Genomic DNA, 20,092 nt, shown 5'->3' with positions numbered 1-20,092 from the left:
CATGATTGATTAAATCACTCGCCATTGTGATTGAACTCCATCTCCAGCCCATCTCCCCTCCCTGGCGGTCAGGAAAGTGGGGTTGAAAGTTCCATTCCTCTAATCATATGGTTGGTTCCCTTGGCAGCCAGCCCTGATCCTTGGGTGCTGTCCATAAGTTATCTCGATAATATAAACTCAGGTGTAGTTGAAAGAGGTTTGTCATGAATATCAAAAGTCACCTTTACTGCTCTTATTGCTTAGGAAATTCCAAGGGTTTTAGGAGCTCTGTGTCAGAAACAGGTGGAAGACCAAATATATATTTCCTATTATAAATCACACTTTTGCACCAGAATTTCCCAAAGAATGTTCAGAAAAACTAGTTCCAAGCAAAATGATGGATCTGTGGTGAAGCAAGTATTTGGGAAATATTTGAACAACTTAAGATAGGATTCCTTCCTGCAGGACTTCTCAGAGGCTTTTGTAAACCGATATTCTTTGTAAGTCTTTAAGGAAGGGTGTAAGCTCTTAGCATTTTCCAAACTTATTTGACCACAGACCTTGTTTTTTCATGGACTGTCTTTCTAAATTATTGAGTTGCACAGAATATACTTTTTAAGCCTCCTTCAAATGAAAGAAGCTGCTCTAATGCTGCTCTGTGTAGTTGATTGGTGGGAAGAGAGCTGGGCCAAATTGGGCACGGAGATGACTGAAATTTTACATTTTGGGTGGCCATCTTTTCCAGTTAGTATTTGCTTACACTAGTCTGGTTTTGTGTTAATCTTTAAGGGCTTAATATTGCCCCCCAGTGGGTCCAGTCAGATCCTGAATTTCTGTGCAATTGTCCTAAACTTGGGAAAAGACCTTGGCTTTTTCTACAAAATAAAATCTTTTAAAGTCACAAAAAAAGATAATACTGTTATCATACATGATACCACTCGAAAACTTTTATGATACAATAATATGCGCTTGTTTCAGAATGAGAATATTAAGGTGAAAAAAATGAAGGCAATAAAAATAACCCATAACCTTACTGCTAAAAGGTACTATTATAGTTTTGACACGTATATCCTGTCAGTCTTTTTTATCTACCCATGTACATAAATATTCATACCTTTCCTGCTCCTAAACTAAAAAATATTTTTCCAGTCTTTTTTAATTTTGTACATTTCATTTGAACCTCAGTTTAGAACCTGCTCCTTGAATAGTTTTGGTCTTTTTGAAGGAGGCAGGAGGACAGAGAGGGTGAAGTACTGAAGAGGTCACTCAGGAGCTCAGTAACCCACTATGTTGATGGATAATTGTCTCAGTGTCTTCCAAGAAGAACACGGCACCAAGTGACCACCTTTCCTGGCTGTGTTAGTTTCCTATGGCTGCTGAAACACAGTGTCACAAACCTGATGGCGTAAAACAACACGGATTTAATATTTTACGGTTCTGGCGGTCAGAAGCTCAAAATCAGTCTCACTGGGCTACAGTCAAGGTGTTAGCAGGGCTGGTTCCTTCTGGAGGTTCTGAGGGGAAAATCTGTTTCCTTGCCCTTTTCAGCTTCTAACGGCCACCTGCATTCCTTCACTCGTGGTCCCCTTCCCATAACACATCAACTTTTGTCTTCTATCATCACATCTCCTATTACTGACTCTGATCCTCCTGTCTCCCTCTTATAAGGACTCTTGTGATTACATTGGACCCACCCGGATAATCCAGGATACTGTCCCTATCCCAGGATCCTTAGTTTAATCACATCTGCAAAGTCTTTTTTACCATGTAAAGTAACATATTCATAGGTTCTGGGGATTAGGATGTGGATATCTTTGAGAGGGCCATTATTCAGTCTATCACACTGGCTTTTTCTTTCTTCTTCTTCTTCTTTTTTTAAAGAACTTAAGGTAAGAATTAGGTATTCATTTTCTGGAAGTCACGGCCTCTAAAGGCCATGGATTAATCTAGTAAATATGAGAGTTTTTCAGATGGTGGCAGAAAGTCAAATAAAGCCCACTTATATCACCTGCCTTGGCTGAAAGCTGCCCCTCTGGGGTTGACCTAAAGGGCTTTGGCCATCTACTGCATCAAGGGGACAATTGGGCATTCTTGGCATCACGGTTCAGAGCTAGATCCCAGAAGCTGCTGTGTACCCTCCTTTCCATTCTGTATCTGAGAACTTAGCACTTCAGAGTGTTCCCTCCGCGTCTCTGACTTGGCTATGTGCCTCCTTTGAAGTGGCGCAGCAGTTGTCGTCTATAAATAAGGCATGCCCAGTGCCATCAGAGTTCTGAGATGAAGGGCACGGCTCACTTACAAGAACTTTGAAGGTGCAGGACAATGTTAGGGAGAGATCCTGGTTTGAATCTTCTTCCCCCACCTCTTCTCAATTCTCCCACCTCTAACTTTGTGTAAAAAATACAGGAAGGCCCCAGAGAGAATAATCAAAGCTCTGTCACACTTGACAGACTCTTTCTTGCTTCTCTTTGACAAGAAGGAAGAAGAAAGACACGAGCATTTGGATAAGAGCGCAGTAGCTCACATCAGTTCAGATTTTCCCTGAGCAGCAGTGCCTCCTGGGCATCCTCCCAGGTGGTCACAGTAATAATAACTACCTTTACTGGGGCTTACTCTTGACTCCACTGTGCCAGGTTATCTCATCTCACCCTCATGACCACCCCCTGGAATTGGAGTCTATAGGAACTTCCATTTCACGGGTGAAGACCTGGGGCTGCAGAGGTTAAGCAGCGCTTTCTCGAATGTTTCACTTCTAGGCACACATAGTAAATAATATTTCAATTTCACCCTGAGGTAAATCGATAGAGCTGCTCAAGGTAGAGGTAATGGGCCTTGGTCTCCAGCTGCCAAAGTACCACCCAGCAGTGTGCTGAAGCGGAAGAGACCTCAGCACACCTAAACTTGTCCAAGACTACAAGACTAGGAAGTCATGGATTTGAATCCATGATTGTCTGATTTTTTATTTTTTCCCTGAGGAAGATTCACCCTGAGCTAACATCTGTTGGCAATCTTCCTCTTTTTTGCCGAGGAAGATTCTCTCTGAGCTAACGTCTGTTGCCAATCTTTCTCTATTTTGTATGTGAGCCACCACGAAAGCATGGCCACTGACAGATGAGTGGTGTAGGTCCGTGCCTGGGAACTGAACCCAGGCTGCTGAAGCAGAGTGTGGAACTTAATCACTACGCCACCAGGGCTGGCCCCATGTTTGTTTAATTCTTGATTCCAGATTCCTTTCTTGTTTTTTAATACTAGCTTCTCTGGAAGCATCTCAAACTGAAATCATCACCTTGCCTCTAAACCATCTTCTCTTCACAGTTATCTTGCTGTCTGTCTTAGGTCAGTTTATCAAGAAGCAGATGCTGTAACAGGCACTCTTGAGCAAGGTGTTTACCGGGGAGTGACCTCAGGAGATAATCTGTAAAGGAATGGGGCCAGGGAGGAAGCCAAGCAAAAGTGTGGTTGAGCTGAAGTCTAGCCTCAGTCTGATCCCTCGGGGAGCTCTGGAGTACCACGGCACCGCAGGGCTGGTCCTCTTTGAGGCAGGTGGGCTGGCCTTTTGAATTCTACATCAGTTAGTCAATGGCCTTGGGCTGCTTTGGGGAAAGGGTGTAATATTCTAGGCATTCCTGGGCAAGGTGGCTCCCAGGGCTGAGGGTAATTCTCGGGAGAATGGTGTAGCTATAAGGGAACCCACACTCACAGCAGCTGTGAGTGGATCTGAGCTGGGCATCAACAGTCTCCACTACACGTCTCAGTCATCATACCGCTGTTTGTCCAGCTGCCCAAACTAGAAACCTCAGACTCATCTTTGATGTTTCTTTCTGCTATTGGTCAAGTTTTCCTGAATCTGTATCAGAAATTCCTTTCAAACTTGTTCTCTCTTCTTCATGCTTCTGGCTGTTACTGGAGTTCAAGCAATCCTCATTTTCCTGCTAGTCCATTTACCTTGAACCATTCCCAAGGCCTCCTCACTTCTCTTTCTGCATCCATTTTCCCCTCTGCCAATCCACACAGCTGCCAGTTATCCTTTGTGCCTGTTGATGTCATCTGAGGGCCTGAAAGCATTGACAGCTTTCCAAGGCCAATTGGATAAAATCATTATTTCTGTAGGATGGCCTGAAATGCTATTCACAAATTGGCCATCCCATGTGTCTATCAGTAGGTCTCTCTCTCAATCTCCTAGTGCATCTCAGAGTCACATGGGGGTGTTCATCCTTCTTCAGACACCCACTCAATTTTTTGTTGGATGAATTAATGAGTGAGGAGTGATGGTTTTGTACGGAGGTTTATACTTCAGATTAATGTGGAGAATTTTTCTATTTCTGAGGGACTGTGTGAAAACCAGGATACGGGGACGGGGAGTCTGCTTTTAATTCCAGATTTGAAATATGCTACCACGGTATGGGCTCCACTTTCTTTTATGTTCCACTTATTTTAACTTAAAATAATCTAGTGAGTGTCTTACCTGATTAAGGTTTATTTGCTTGGTTGCTTTTTAAATACTAGAAGGTTGGAGATTATTCTGTAATAATCAGAATCATGCCTATTTTGAATCTGCCCAGGTTTTTCTTCCACCTCACAATGAACTCATTTTGTTCAACTAGGTTTGGGGATCCAAACTGGTGTATCAATGTCTGAAATGAAAAGGTATGGGAAAATAATTTATTTCTTAAGGTGATATTACTGATATTTGAGGGCATAACATAATAAAGAGCTAAGTATAACTATTTCCCTACAGCTTCAGTTAGGAGTGGGTGGGCCTGGCTGAGGGATACAAGGTGTGAAGCTAAGAATGACGTGGCAGATGCTCCCCAAAGGTGAGTGTGGATCCAGCACCAAATGAGCCATCTAGATTCAGCATTGCTCTGGAGGGGGCCAGAGGGTGAAAACCAGGTCTGGGTGAATAAGTCTGCAACCAGAGACAGATAGATAAAGAGGTGGATAAAGACAGGTTCGTGGAGACTGAGGAAGCAGACTCTGGAAAGCTTTAGCCTCGGGTTCGGAGGAAGCTACACAAAACTGGATGGGGTCAAATTGTACCTCTTTTTCTTTCTTCTCCCCCCCCTTCCTTCCTTCCTTGCTTTCTTTTCTCCATATATATCAACCTACTATTTAGAAATGTTGTATAAGTTAATTTCTTTTCATAAACAAAGATCTTTTCTTTCTTTTTGCAGTACATATAGCTGTAAGATCCACGGAGGTTCAGATTTTGGATCTGACCACAGAAATCTCTGACAAAGCACGGGGCTGTGGTTTGGAACTCAAGACCACACCAAGAAGCTTTAATGGGCACACTTAAACCTTGCCCGTCAGCTTCTCCCCAAGGCCAGCTGCCTCAGCCCTAGTTCTGCAGCTTTGTTTCGCTCTGTTTCTCAATATGTAGATTGCATTACATCTCAATATTCCAATTGCACTTTAATATTTCTATTCCTTTTTAAAAAATAGTCTTTTGCCTCTCTCTACCTATAGAAATCTCACCCATCCTTCTACATCCTTCCTGATTATCTCAGAACGAACTGACTACCCCTTTCTCTGAATTTATCTCTAGTCCCTCTTTTGTGGTGCTTCCTATGTCCTGCCTTATGTTGCTTTGTTTGTAATTGTTCTATTTTTCCAACTAGATTGAAAGCTTCTGGAGGGCAGAGGTTCCATTGTGGCCCTCACAGCAGCTAGCATCACAGGTGTTCAATCAACGTCTGCTTTTTTGCTTAATTGGATCAAATTAGAATCAGAAGTTCTGATTTTCCATCCCTTAATTCAGTTTCTTCATTAAGTGATAAATCAATGAATGCAATTAGCGACAGCACATTTTCATTGACAGGTCGGTTCTGTAGGACTGTTGCTGAATGTCCATCTGTGCTGGGGATATTCACGAGAGCTGGAGAAGAGATTTCTTTCTAAGTGCCTCTCATTTTTCTATGTCAGCCCCAAGGCTCCCTTATGGCCTCAGTGCCTATTCAGTCAGTCCAGACTGCAGAATGCGTATACCAGCTATGGCTGAGGAAACACGTTTGGGTCTGTGATCCAGGGATCTGGTTTCTAGTCCTGACTCCACATTAATTAGCTGTGATTTTAGAAGAACTGCTTGGTGTTTCTGGGTGTCACAATAAATGGGTATAATAACCCATAGGACTGTAGTAAGGATTTTCACATGAGTTAACATGTGAAAAAAAGAGAAAATCTTGAAAAAGCAAAGAAAATCTATCAGGTGTTGTTTTAGGATGTTCCCAGCATGGTGTCTCAGTATCTTGTACGTAGTCAATGTAGCAGGTGTTTTGCTATAAATCTTGTTCGTGGTTTGTAATTTTATTAATTTATCTATTCATCCATCCATTATTTCCTTTGTTGAATACCTATAATGTACCAGATATGATGTACTGAAATAAAAAGCTCACTCAGCACATAGTGTCCTTCTTGGGGAAGATTGGTTGGCATTCAGACAAGTCCTCGCTGGTGGCAGTACTCTCACAGGCAAATTACCCAAGTCCAGGATGAAGCATGGTTCAGAAATCCGATTGGCCAGCATACAAAGGTAGCTCTACCTGTCAGGTGAGATCTCCTTTGCCAAATCCTAAAAGACTGCTACACTATTTCCCAATGCTCATTGATTTGTTTGTGATCTGGGAGATCCCAGCTGGTGTAGCTCCCTCTCTATCTCTGTACCTGAAAGCCTGACTGTAATCAGATAATTGCTTGGTGGCATGGAATCAGAACCGGGGGCTGGTTATAGGATTCGAATGTTTAAGAGCATCTGGTGCATATCTGATGCAACCTTCTCCACAAAAGGTGGCTCAGGGGAATGGAATCAGACAGATCTGGTTCCCAAGCCCAGCTCCACTCCTCACTAGCTGGGTGACTTTGAACACCTTTCATAACTTCTCTGTGTCCCATTTTCCCCATGTGTAGGAGAAAAATGATAGAGCCTACCTGGTAGGGTAGTTGTGAGAACTAAATGAAGTAGTCCAAGAAAAAGTTAACAGAGAACTCAATAGAGGCTAGAAATTGTTAATTGCTAGTATTAATTATCTGACATGGTCGCACACTGGTCATATTCATTAACTCAATCGTTCAACAGACATTTACTGAGTACCGACTGTGTCCTATTCCCTGTGAACAAGATGACACTGTTCCTGTTCTTTTGGAGCCTGCAGTGCAGTGGGGGAGAGGGACTTTAAACAATGAAAGAGAAATATAACAGAACTTTGAATGAGAATGTCCTTTTTTGCCCAGAGTTTGGTTAACTGTGACTGAAAGCTAAGCCCAAAAAAGTGTCAAATACTCAACATTTTAAAGGGACACCCGCCCCCCCCAATGGGGTCATGCATCTCCTCAGGCTTAATTAAATATGGCTGAATAGGGTCTTGCTAACCTGACCACCATGGGCTCCCTGACTCCCTCCGACAAGCAACTGACCATGGGAGGAGGAGATTCTCAGCATTATTGGTGGCCTGAGCTGTCACTGGACCTTTTTCTCTCCTCAGTGTGGGGTGAGGGGACCCCAGTAGGACGAAGCCGTGGGAAGGAATGCCAGCAGGATGGGGATGGGCTGGAGCAGCAGGTTGGGGAACGCCCAGGTCAGGGAACCGTACAGTGGGAGACCCATCCAGGGCTCTGGAAGGACTCACAGGTTCTTCTTCCTTGTTCGCGCCTTGCAGAGGGATTCAAAGGCCACTAGTGACAGCCAGGGAAGCGGCCAGAGCCAGAGGAGGACTCTAAGAGGGAGTCCAGTCAGTTGAGGAAGACATATGTGAGCCCCTGCCCTCAACCTCCTCCTCACCCTGACACTTCAGAACAGACAGGGTCTCAAAGGAAGGAGAAAGGAGTAAAAGTACTGACGACGTCTCCCCTGTATGAAGCCCCTGGGGCCATAGGCAAAGGTTGAGCAGGTAGACGGGCAGATTGGAGATGGAAATTTTAAGCTGGAACACCTTAGGATGGACTAGATTTTTTTTTTTTTTTTTTTTTTTTGCTGAGGAAGATTGATCCTGAGCTAACATCTGTGCCCATCTTCCCCTACTTTATATGGGACACTGCCACAGCATGGCTTGACAAGTAGCATGTCGGTGCGTGCCTGGGATCCGAACCCGCGAACCCTGGGCCACTGAAGTGCACTTAATCGCTTGTGCCACTGGGTCGGCCCTCCAGAGTTTTAAAATATATACTTTTATTTTAAAATAGTTTAAAATGCAGGAAATTACAAAAATCAGAGTGTTCCCTTGTATCTTTCATCCAGTTTCCCTTAATGACAACATCTTACATAACCATAGTACCTTATAAAACTAGGAAATTGACATTGATATAATACTATTACCTCAACTGCACACCTTATTTGATTTCACCTGGACTGGACTTGTTTTAACAGAAGTAAGCTGCAAGCTATGAAATTTGCCTGAGGGGCTGTTAAAAAAAAAAGATTTGATGAGCACCATTGAAGGCAGTGAAAGGAGAAAAATCCATTTAACCTACATCAGTAACGATGTATACGGAGTTCAACACATCAGTAGTAATTATTTAAGTATAATTGGGTGGAGTGCTACAATGGAGAAAAAAAGATTTAACAAGTATATACAATGGGGGAATCTCATCTGGTCTAGAAGAGAAAGATTTCTGTAGGATAGCCATTTGGAGATCTCAGGATGAGCAGGAATTAACAACTAGGTAACAGGAGTGCAGGGCGGTTCTCAGTTCAGAGCTTAGAGGATCACATAGGTGTTAGTGTCCTATTGCCAAGCTTTCAGGGCTGATTCTAGTTATTGCTGTGTAACAAGTCACCCTAATGTTAGTGGCATTAGACAGCAACTATTTTATTTTACTCACAGATTCTGTGGGTCCAGACTTTAGAAAGGGCATAGCAGGGAAGGCTTGTCTCTGATACATGATGTTTGAGGCCTCAGATGGGAGGATGCAAAGGCTGGCAGTGGCTGGATGCCTGGGGTTGGAATGGTGTGAAGGCCCAGTCACTCATGGGTGTGGTGCCTGGGCTGCGAGGAGAAAACTCCAGGACTGCCACCCAGAGTACTTACAGGAGGCATCTCCGCATGGTGAGGCCTCACAGCATGGCCGCCCTAGGGTAGCCCGGCTTCTCATGGGGTGGCTCAGAGCTCCAAGCACGGGTGTTCCAACATGCAAGGAAAACTGCGTTGTGTTTTCTGACTAAGCTTCTGAAGTCAGGCAGCATTGCTTCTGACACCTTCTATTGGTTTAAAGTAAGTCACGAGCCCACCCAGATTCAGGAGGAGGGAGATATGGGCCCTCCTTCCAATGAGATCATTGACAAAGAATTTGTGACCATTTTTTAAAAACTGACACACTATGAATCTTCACAAATAGTCCATCTGAATGGTTTTCTTTAAATATATTAAGAGCTTTAAGTCTTACTGAGCAATTTGTTCCATTACTTGTTTTCATTGTGTCTCTCTGAAGGCAAATTTATTTCTAGATTTTTGGAGTACCTTCATTTCCGGTATTGGAGTATCTGCTGTTTTATCAGCTGTGCAACATTTGCCAGAAAAGAGGCAAACGTTTCTTCCATTTTTAAAATGACTTCCTCTAAGACATAGAACTTGATAGTATCATAAAATTCTGCTGCTAAAGCTGGCATTCTACTGGGCTGCAGAAATGTATGACTTCAGTGTCACTCATAACTTTAAAATAAAGTGTGAGATAAACTTCAGAAATCTCAGTTGGGCTCCTGGACTTAGATGGTAAGATGATATCAAACTAGAAAAAAATTAATTGCTTTTGTCTTGTTGCTCCCTGCTGGTATGATTTATTTTAAATTCTGCTGAACCCAGGGAGAAGGAGCTATACTGTAATTCAGAAACTGACATATGCTGTTTTGCCCACATCTCCCATGTATGTTCCAAATTCAAAGAAAAGGATGTTTCTGCGATCTGGAAAACTCTGGCTATTGCAAGCCACATGCAAAAAATGAAAGTAGACCCTTACCTTACACCATACACAAAAATTAACTCCAAATGGATTAAAGACTTGAATGTAAGGCCCGAAACTATGAAACTTCTAGAAGAAAACATAGGCAGTACGCTCTTCGACATCGGTCTTAGCAACATATTTTCAAGCACCTTGTCTGACTGGGCAAGAGAAACAATAGAAAAAATAAGCAAATGGGACTACATCAAACTAAAAAGCTTCTGCACAGCAAAGGAAACCATCAACAAAACGAAAACACAACCTAACAATTGGGAGAAGATATTTGCAAACCATACATCTGATAAGGGGTTAATCTCCAAAATATATGAAGAACTCATGCATCTCAACAACAAAAAAACTAACAACCCAATTAAAAAATGGGCGAAAGACCTGAACAGACATTTCTCCAAAGAAGATATACAGATGGCCAACAGACACATGAAAAGATGTTCAAAATCATTAACTATCAGGGAAATGCAAATCAAAACTACAATGAGATATCCCCTCACACCCGTCAGAATGGCTATAATTAACAAGACAGGAAACAGTATCTGTTGGAGAGGATGTGGAGAGAAGGGAACTCTCATACACTGCTGGTGGGACTGCAAACTGGTGCAGCCACTATGGAAAACAGTATGGAGATTCCTCAAAAAATCAAGGATAGAACTACCATATGATCCAGCTATTCCACTGTTGGGTATTTATCCAAAGAACTTGAAAACACCAATGCGTAAAGATACGTGCACCCCTGTGTTCATTGCAGCGTTATTCACAATAGCCAAGATTGGAAGCAACCTAAGTGCCCATCAGGGGACGAATGGATAAAGAAGATGTGGTATATATACACAATGGAATACTACTCAGCCATAAGAAACGATGAAATCCAGCCATTTGTGACAACATGGATGGACATTGAGGGTATTATGCAAAGTGAAATAAGTCAGAGGGAGAAGGTCAAATACCTTATGATTTCCTTCATTAAGCAGTAGATAATAACAACAATAAACAAACACATAGGGACAGAGATTGGATTGGTGGTTACCAGAGGGGAAGGAGGGAGGGAGGAGGGCGAAAGGGATAATTCAGCACATGTGTGTGGTGATGGGTTGTAATTAGTATTTGGGTGATGAACATGATGTAATCTATGCAGAAATAGAAGTATAATGATGTACACCTGAAATTTATACAATGTTACAAACCAATGTTACTGCATTAAACAAAAAATTAAAAAAAAAAAAAGTCTGGCTATTGCAACACCTATTTTATCTGACATGGCAGGAGTTGAGTTACTCCATATAAGTGAATTTTATGAGCAACTGAGTCTACCCTCTTTGACTGCCAAAGTGTTTTAGAAGAGGTTAAATTTTGGGGGAATAAGATCTGTGTAAAGTGTATTACATTCATTTCCCTGTTTTCTTAGATGTAGGGTGATCAAATATCCTGGTTTGCCTGGAACTGTCCCTGTTTTTGCACTGAAAATCCCACGTCCTGGGAAAGCTTTTAGTCCTAGAGAAACTGGGACAGGTGGTCACCTTACAAGCTAGATGAAAACTTGATTTCACGGCTTCCTGATTATGCTGTGTTGTCAGTGTGAACCCAGCTCTGTTGAGCGTTGTGCTCCAGTGATGCCCTCAGGATGACTGAGGTGTAGAGCACCATGGGCTCCCGGACTAGGCGATGCTGGAGCAACCAGTCACCCTGCTCTTCCGAGTGAGGAACCACCTGTACTTCAATGTCACTCCCAAGTGCACGGGCTTTGTAAGTTATTTTCACTTGTGCCACATGGGGGCCTGGTTGGTTTTCAAGACTCTCATCAGAATGATGGAGGGCACCACAGTTTGGCTTCTGGATAAATGGTGTCATTGTTATCAAAATAAGTTAATGAGCAAAACTGACTCAGAACAGAGGCAATAATGACAAATTATTTTTGAGTAATTTACTCAATGGGGAAGAAATCTTGTCTAAAGAAGCTATGAAGCAAAATTTCACTCATCGCTTAGACTCTGGTGGAACAGATGCATTTTCCCTCCAAATTTGAGTCCATGTGTTCATTAGCCTCAGAATCTCAATTTAATCAGGAAGATGATATTAAACCAGAGAGCATATAATTGCTTTAGTTTTCTTTCTCTATGAAAAAGGGAGACTAGGAAGACTTGAGGAGAAGGAAGGAGGATGAGTTGGGTCAATCATAAACAGGTGAAAGGGGAACTCCTGGGGAGGATTCTGACAACCAAGAAACTATGAGGCGTGTAGCCAGGCCCTAGCTTCATGGCTAGTCACACAAGAGGTGCATCTGGAGAAGAAGAGAAAAGCTTGCTCCAGAGAAATGCTTGCTCAATGAAGTTCTTACTAACATGAAAGGGCCATGTTAGTGTCCTGCTCTGTGGTCTTCTTCTATCAGAAATACGCTTATACATTTGAAGAGGACATAAAACAAGTTTGATGAAGAGAATGCAAAAAAAAAAAAAAAATCAAAAATGCATTGAGCTTTCTTAGTTTGTATTTAAAATGTAGTTTTGGCTTTTGTGGCCCTCACCTCGTCCACTCCAGGGTGTTTTTTTCTCAAATGGATTCACAAGGCTTTCCTATTCATTTTATTATGTGCCTACTCTATACATACAAGGTAGAGTGCACGATGTTCTGCGGTATAGAGGAACAAAGATAATTCTTTCCCTTAAGAAATGCAACATCTTAGTTTGGAAATGACATGTATAATCCAGATGATGCCAGGCCTCACCAGCCTATACCTACTCATGAGTTTGCCTCTACAGTAGCACCAAATTTTGCTGACCTGGAACTCTATATTTGCTCATGTGGGAAGTTAGCTATCTCTTAGAGCTTATGTATTAGCTAGAGTCCCAGTAGGAAACAGGTGGAACTTTCAGGCTGAAAAATTAACAAAGGGACTATTGCTCAGAGGTGTGGTCAAGGTTAAAGAAAAGCAATAGAGGATGGCGCAGTGCATGCAAGCTAGCAGCAACAGGAGCTGTTACCCTTGGGCCTGAAGTGACAAAGAGAGGAAGGGTTACCAGAACCTGCAGAGAGAGCAAGAGGGTCAGAGAGCAAGAGAGCATGCTATATGGAAAGGGTTCTTTGTCAGAAGCTGAGATTAGTAGGGATGGAACTGGGGGAAAAATACCCTTATCACATCTTGCCCCTCTGCACCTCCTTCTGGGCTCCTAGTGGTGCCCCCACTTAGGAAACCAACCAGAGGCTAGTAGGCAAGGAAGCTCCACACAGATCACCTTTCCAGGCCCAGAGCAGAGTGGAGAAGGGTAGAGAGTAGATCTGGAGGGTCACATGGAAGATGTCAAGAACACTGATTTCAGAAAGGTCCTTAGATGATACTGGTCTTGTCCTTCCTCTTCTGTTCTGGCTTCCTTTGTTTAAGGTCCATGGCCTGCAAAGCTATCTAAAGGATCTTTACCATTGATGCTGCTCCTGGGGCCACTAATAAAAAGTCCAAAGTCCTTGCCAATGGTGTTCTCTTCCCATGTACCTGTGTTAGTCTGAGTCCTCCAAGAAACAGAAGCTAAGACAGGATTAAATGCAAGGATTTTATTAGGGGAAGTGCCTAAGAGAGAAAATGGGGATGGAACTGGAAAGGTTGGGAGAGCTATCAGACTGACCTCTAGTGAAGGAGAGAGGGGAAATATCCTAGCCTGCCATGTAGTCCGAGGAAGTTTCTGCAAGGTTGTCAGGGAGTCTTCAAGCCAAAGTCTCCATCACAGGAGTCCCATGCCTCCTCTGAAGGGAGCTCTCTTGCTATCCCTGCCATGTTCAGTCTTTGGTTGGAAGCAGCCTGTAGAAGAGTGGCTTTGGTTCAAATGTGGCGATGAATCTCAGAGCACAGTAGCTAGACCCTTGGCCAATTATGCTTCCCATAATTGGAGATCAGTGAGGTGAGCTCTCATGTGCACCACCTGCCAAATTTCCAAAGCTGCTAGTCCCCAGGATTTCAGAGTGGTGTTGAAATCCAAGAGAAAGGAGTCAGAGGATGACCTCCTCCCTTGACCTCCTTGACTTTGCTTCATAGGCCTGAGCAACATTTTTTGTGGAGAGAATTTCACAAGCTCTCCTAGAAATAGCTTCCTGTGGAATAGTATCAGTATCTGTGTGTGTGTGTGTGGGGGGGGGGGTTGGCTACCTACCTTGGGGTGGCAGGGGAATCGTGCTCAGGCTGCCTTCTGAGGAGCATTTGTCTTTATCATTGGGTCAGAGACCTGTGCTCAAGACTTTATTTAGATTTTCTATATGAAAGGGACTTGGGAGTATGATTAGATGAAAAGGGGTGGAGGAGGGGGGCCTTGTCTGAGGTTGTGTTCGCATGACAAACTTAGATCTGTGCTTAGAGTTGGGGGTCTTGAGACGGATGAGGGAGATCACAGAGAGGAGTACCTGAGGCTCGCCGAGCTTCCCTGGGCAGAGCCATGGATTGCAGAGTTCTACAACTTCTCCTTTTAGGCCTTGGAGCATGAAATGGCTCATTCTACTCCATTTCTTTAGCAGTAGAGCTTGCTTACCCACCAGGAAGTTCCTGGAGCACAGAAACCAAAGTCTTGTGTATCATTAGGATTCTTTTAGTCAAGAATGGAGAGGTAAATCTACCCACAAGAAAATTGGGGTGCTTTTAGGATAGAGTCTTGACAGCTAGGCTGCCAAAAAGAATTATAAATGTCCATTATAGGCTATTTCCTCAAGGATAGAGGGGGTTAATTTCTGGAAACCTCTTATTAAAGTGGCAGGAAATAAAACACAAGTTAAGTCTTAATCAGGAGACTTGATTACAACATAGTAAATCAATCTGATCATGATTCTGTCTCCTCTGCCAGACAGCAAGCACTTTGAGGGCAGAAACTGTGTTATATTCTTAAGTAATTTTGAATCATCTAAGTGATTCATGAATATAATTTCCTTTACAAAAATAAAAAATTACCAACAATTCTTAAATCACATTTGATGATCTCCCCCAAACTCCCCTCGTCCCCATTACTCATGCGCCAGGCACACAAATGTGGCTCAAATGATGCTTGTTGACCTGCACTGGAGGGATCTAGAGTGGAAATTGGTGTTCACCAGGCAGGTTCACTAGTTGACCCTCTCTCAACACTACTGACTGCAGCACTAGGAAAATCATTCTGCTTGTCACTGGTTGCCAAGCTGTAATATACAGCAGATTTGGTGTAAACTCCCATACTTTCTAGAGGATAGTTCCAATACTCTCATCAGAGTTGTGCTGTATTTCTATGGATTAAATCTGGTCTTGCTTCCCAGGTTCTCAGGACTGATAGTCCTTTGAGATGGAGACTCAGGGCTATCAAATTCTGCTAGAAAGGTTCCTCTCCCAAAATAAAGGGTGGGAAAAGAAGATGAGAATGTCTTCTGGTCAACAGCCACCAGGCATGGACTGACATGATCAGGAAGCTGGTGATGTAACTTGGAATGGATGGTGAGATGGAGATAGAGAAATTAGACGAGAAGTAAGAAGATGGTGTTCACTTCTTAGGCCTACTGGTTCTCTGATTCTTTATCAATAGAGTCAAAACAATGACTGAGACCCATGGTCTAGGTCCTACTAGTAGGTGATGGGTACAAGTGAAGGACTTCCTCTTGGTCAAGAAAGTGAGGTCAGGAGGGAGGGAGGAGAGTCAAAAAACAAAGAGGGCTAGTTGGCCCTTTCTTAGCAAGACTTTGAACAAGTCAGCCCTTGTCTGCTTCTTTAGACCCACACCTGTGGAGTGAGAATTTCAGCCATAGCAGGCTGCTTACAAGTCATTCCTCTTGATGAAAATGCAGAGACTGCTCACGAAGGGGGGTCAGCCCTCTAGTGGTCCTTTTTCTTGGGCCCTGTGTTTGGTCACTGACTTACTGGCAAATTCTTTCAATCATTGAATGCCTGTTTATCTCACTGGGTGGACTTTTACTTAAAATTCTTGTCTAGGGCACATGCAGTAAGTGGAGAAAAATGCGAGATACTCTTTCTTTGGTCATTAATAAAAGACCCTGAGGAAAAGCCTAAGTAGTTTGTGTTAATCATTAAGCTTGCCCTGTGGTCAGCTCTGAACTTTTACTTTGGCACACGTTTGGCTGGGACACAAACGAGTTAGGTGAGTTACAGTCCAACATGAGTGAGTTACCTGCACTGTAGCTGCAGGCTGGGCTCTAACCGGATAACAGGCCATCGGTTCTTGGCAGAGAGGAGCAAGATCATTTAGAAAGGGAAGATAATTTCTCCCTTGAGTCACAACGAGACAGAAGCAGAGAAAAGGTACTGTTTGATTTAGAAATGTCTCTGCTCTCTGTTTTCTAGATATTGCATGTCCTGCCAACGTTGTGGTGAACAAAAGGAAATGGAGGATCTGCAGTGAGGGGAGGGAGGAAGAGAGGGAGAGGAGGAAGGAGAGCAGAGAGAGAAGAGGGAGCCAAGAAGAGAGAGAAGACTTGCCCAAATGCATACAGCTCTCCTCTGGTTGAAAATTTTCTGGTTAAAAGAATTAAGTGGAGGCTGAGTTTATCCTTAGGAAGAAGCAGTGGATTAATCACGTTAAGAAAAATTACATTTATTATTGATTTGATTGCTCTATTCTAGAGGAAAAGATGCAGGTCTGAACATAGGGCTTTAAGAAAACCAATGTGTGAATGTTTACTTCCGTTGTTCTAAGCTTGGGAGTAGGCGCTGAAATGAACTGCTAACATCATGCAGCCGGATTGAAAATAGACTTTCCCGTGCCAAGGATATTCTGTCAGGTGTAACAAGCAAGTCAGAGCCTGTGCTTTTGGACTAAGTAGCAAATACTCCTGAGTACCTTTCTCTACGCAGCAGACGTATTTCTGAAAATTGAGTGTTTTTAAAATGAATTCTATTCCAAATAGATTTAAAAATGTAGGGAATTTTGCAACTTGAACACCTGCTGAATCTACTTGAAAATTCTAGAGCTCCTTTTGTAAATCCAGGTAGCCTTCACCCCTACCACATCCACCAGGGCCTAGAGGGCAAGTATACCCATTATTTGTCCCTTTTTTTTTACAGCTCCAGCGTCCAGCATATATCAGGCACAAAATAAATGTTTGCGGAGTTGAACTAAATGTAGATGATTTTATACACTGTACTCTCTTAAATAGGACATACTTATAAGTTTATTCTAAGTTTTTTGCAGATATTCTTTTTCTGGGCATTTATTGTGGCTTTTAGATTTTCTGAAATGGTATAACTATTTTTGCTAGTCTCAGTGTTTTCTTAAAAGTGTAAATTAAATGTACCTTTAGTAATACGTAAGATTTTGCATCGAATTAAAAGCTTGAAGCAGAAGAATGGCACAATGAAGCAGTGTCTAAGGAAGACAGGTCTGGCAGACGGGGCATTGTGGATTGGGTTAGAGAGGTCCAGATTTTCAGTCCTCTGTTTCTTTCCTCTCTGTTCTGCGGTAAGGATAAGATAACTTCTCCAAAATTCTCATTAATACCATTTTTTCAACCCATTTCCGTACTTAACATTTGTTTTGTTAAGCTCTTTACTTTTTTGTGTTGATTGGTTCCTGGAGGACTGAGACCTTTCCAGAAACAAAACAAAACAACCTCGCCCCCATAACCACCAGTAGCTAGTATTTTGATATCTAGAATTTATCTTTTAAAATTAAGCTTTAGTTCAATAATGAGTTAATGAAAGAGGTTATTATTATTTACCCAGCTTAAACATGCATAACATAAATTGGTGGGACAAGGGGATGGGGTGGAATAGTGATTTTATATACAATTCTTAGATTATCCTTTTTTTCTGAGCTTGGGATGGTGGGTCCCTTTGAAGGCTCCAGGGCCATCTTGATATCACTTCCTTAACTTCCCAAGTTTTAACACAGCAAAGTAATAGTATGTAAGCAAAAAATGATGGTAATTTTTCATTTTATTTTTCACAAAGCACAAAATCTATATGGCTCCAATCAAAATTGACAATGCTTTTAATGTCTGAGCAATTTTGAGAGGATTAATTTAAGTGGACAAGATGAGTGTCTGGCTAATCTCTCTGACAAGTATTGAAATACTACTTTTGGCAGGTGAGTAGGATATGTTTTGAAGAGATTATAGGCAGAACACAACAGGTTACTTGAGAACTAGTTTATTGATGTTTAAAATATTATTTCGGGGAAAGTGTTGAAGTTTTTGCTCTGGGTTTAAATTTTCTCTGCTTAATATTATTTTTTTTCTGTTTAGTTGAGATTGTATATTAAATAGTTATGAATATATCTTCAATTTTTAATGGCCAGTGGAAGTTGCTGTTACAGTATAGAGCTTTTAATAATAACTTATAACCTTCCTTTTGCAATTCCTTTTTGAGCTATATGATGTAGTTCTTTTTAGATTTTATTGCTTTATCTTCTCAAAGGGAGTAACTTATCTTGTCTTAGTGATTAATGACTGCTGGTATTAAATCTCCTTTTCTCAAATCACGTCTCTAATTTTCTGTGTGAATTTGGTTATCCTCTGTATCTTTTTATGGCATTAATTTTGGTCTTCTTTAGGTAGAAGTATCTAAAACACCTTTGAGGAGGAAGTAGGGGCTGGTCTGGCCGGGGCTGCCATGAATAATCGTGTTGATGTGAATGATTCCCCCCCACCTTTGGTTGTGCAGTGCTCCACGTGCATAAATGTACATGGAAGCCCTGGGCTAGCCGGAGGTAGCCCGGATTATCCTTTAACTTTTCTGATATAGAAACTGAACAGTGTTCTGTAGCTAACACTTTCCCTGTCTACGACCTCATGGAGGAGCTGACTGATTTTGCTTGCTTCCTTGAATTGGCTTTACGTCGGCCAAGTCAAGTCCAAGAGCATCTTCATAGATGAGAGATTGATTAAGGTTATGCTCAGCTGATGTCTCTACAGGAGAACTCAATCTAGCTAGTATGTAGAGTCTATAGTGGGTTTTTTTTAAAGGAAATTTCAGCACTGACCATGCCTCAGCTCCTCTCTGAGGAGACAAGGCAAAAATCTAGAGAAGTTTGTATCTATTTGGGGAGTCACTCTGATCACGTATTCAAAAGGGGTAAACTAGAGGATGGTGTACTGAGAAGGAGGTTTGAAATAGGGACAGCTTCCAAAAGTTTCTCCTCTTCTCTGACAAGTAGAAGTACAAGAAATAAGTGGTGATTTTACGATTAAATATGACCACCTGACTGAAGAGCGGGAAAGAGAGGAGATATTATAGGTTCAGTTAGGAACCAAATGTGTCCTTGAGGCCAAAGGAAGTAGAAATTCAGGATTGTCCTGTAAACACTGGGTTTTGGGGTGTCTAAGATGAGATGAGATGATAATGAGATATGATGAGATGAGAGAATCAATTCCTTAAAATAGGAGCTTCGAAGGTGTGGTCCCCAGACTGGTAGACCCAGCAGCACCTGATCAGAAACATAAATTCTTGGCCCCCCCTCCAAACCCACTGAATTGGAAACTCTAGGGGTGGGGCCCAGCAATCTGTGTTTTGTCAAGCCCTTCTGGTCATTCGGAGGAGCGCTAACTAGATTTTGCTTTATAACATTGGGGAAGCTGGTGGATTGAATCCGAACGTCCAAACCTGTGTTTTTCTTACTTATTTACAGTGCCTATCCCGAGTTTTCACATTGAACCTGAAGAGGGTAGCCTTGCAGGGGGAACGTGGATCACAGTCATTTTTGATGGTAGGTTTGGGTCTTACCAAATACATGTTTCTTATTTATTGCTTTAAAGAATCTTAAAGAATATGAGTCTTTGGTGTTGTTCCTTGTCTAAGGACAGGTGTAAAAGAGGGCCTGAAGGGAGATGGACCAACTGACCAGCTTTTGTGTTTCCAGATATTCACTTGCAGAAGTGGAAGTAGAGCCCATCACACCATTATATGTCTGTGTCCACTTTTGTATCATACCCAAACTGTGGGATGGGACGCTAAGAACCCTAAATGAGATGATATGGACGTGCATAGCATAGTACTTGGCAATGTGTTCCTCAGAATCTTGGTTATCTTCCTTGTAGATAATTCTATATGTGGGAGATTCTAAACCATGGCTTAGCATATCCATTTCTACCACAGTAAAGGGTAATTTTGAGGGTTTGGATTTAAGTGAATGGACCTGAAGGGAGGAAGCTTTTTTTGTAAACTCATAAGTGAGAACTCTCATTTACATAGCAGTCATAAATGACTTTGGAAATGAGGAGT

General features: G+C 42.2%; 1 protein-coding gene across 2 annotated transcripts in view; it reads left to right on the top strand.

The window, feature by feature from the left end:
* The first annotated feature begins 17,908 nt into the window (after nucleotides 1-17,908).
* PKHD1 (PKHD1 ciliary IPT domain containing fibrocystin/polyductin) overlaps nucleotides 17,909-20,092 on the top strand; it is a 431,042-nt gene continuing 428,858 nt past the window's right edge. For both annotated transcript variants that reach the window (XM_014782549.2, XM_087438704.1), the window contains exons 1-2: nucleotides 17,909-17,960; nucleotides 19,500-19,577. In XM_014782549.2, coding sequence (XP_014638035.2) covers nucleotides 17,909-17,960; nucleotides 19,500-19,577 — 130 coding nt within the window. The remainder of the gene's footprint in view (nucleotides 17,961-19,499; nucleotides 19,578-20,092) is intronic.

The sequence above is a fragment of the Ceratotherium simum genome, chromosome 13, assembly GCF_057802395.1.
Source record: "Ceratotherium simum simum isolate JZ-2026a chromosome 13, ASM5780239v1, whole genome shotgun sequence".
NCBI lineage: Eukaryota > Metazoa > Chordata > Mammalia > Perissodactyla > Rhinocerotidae > Ceratotherium > Ceratotherium simum.
Note: the sequence above shows the minus strand (reverse complement) of the source record. Positions and strands in the feature narration are given on the sequence as shown.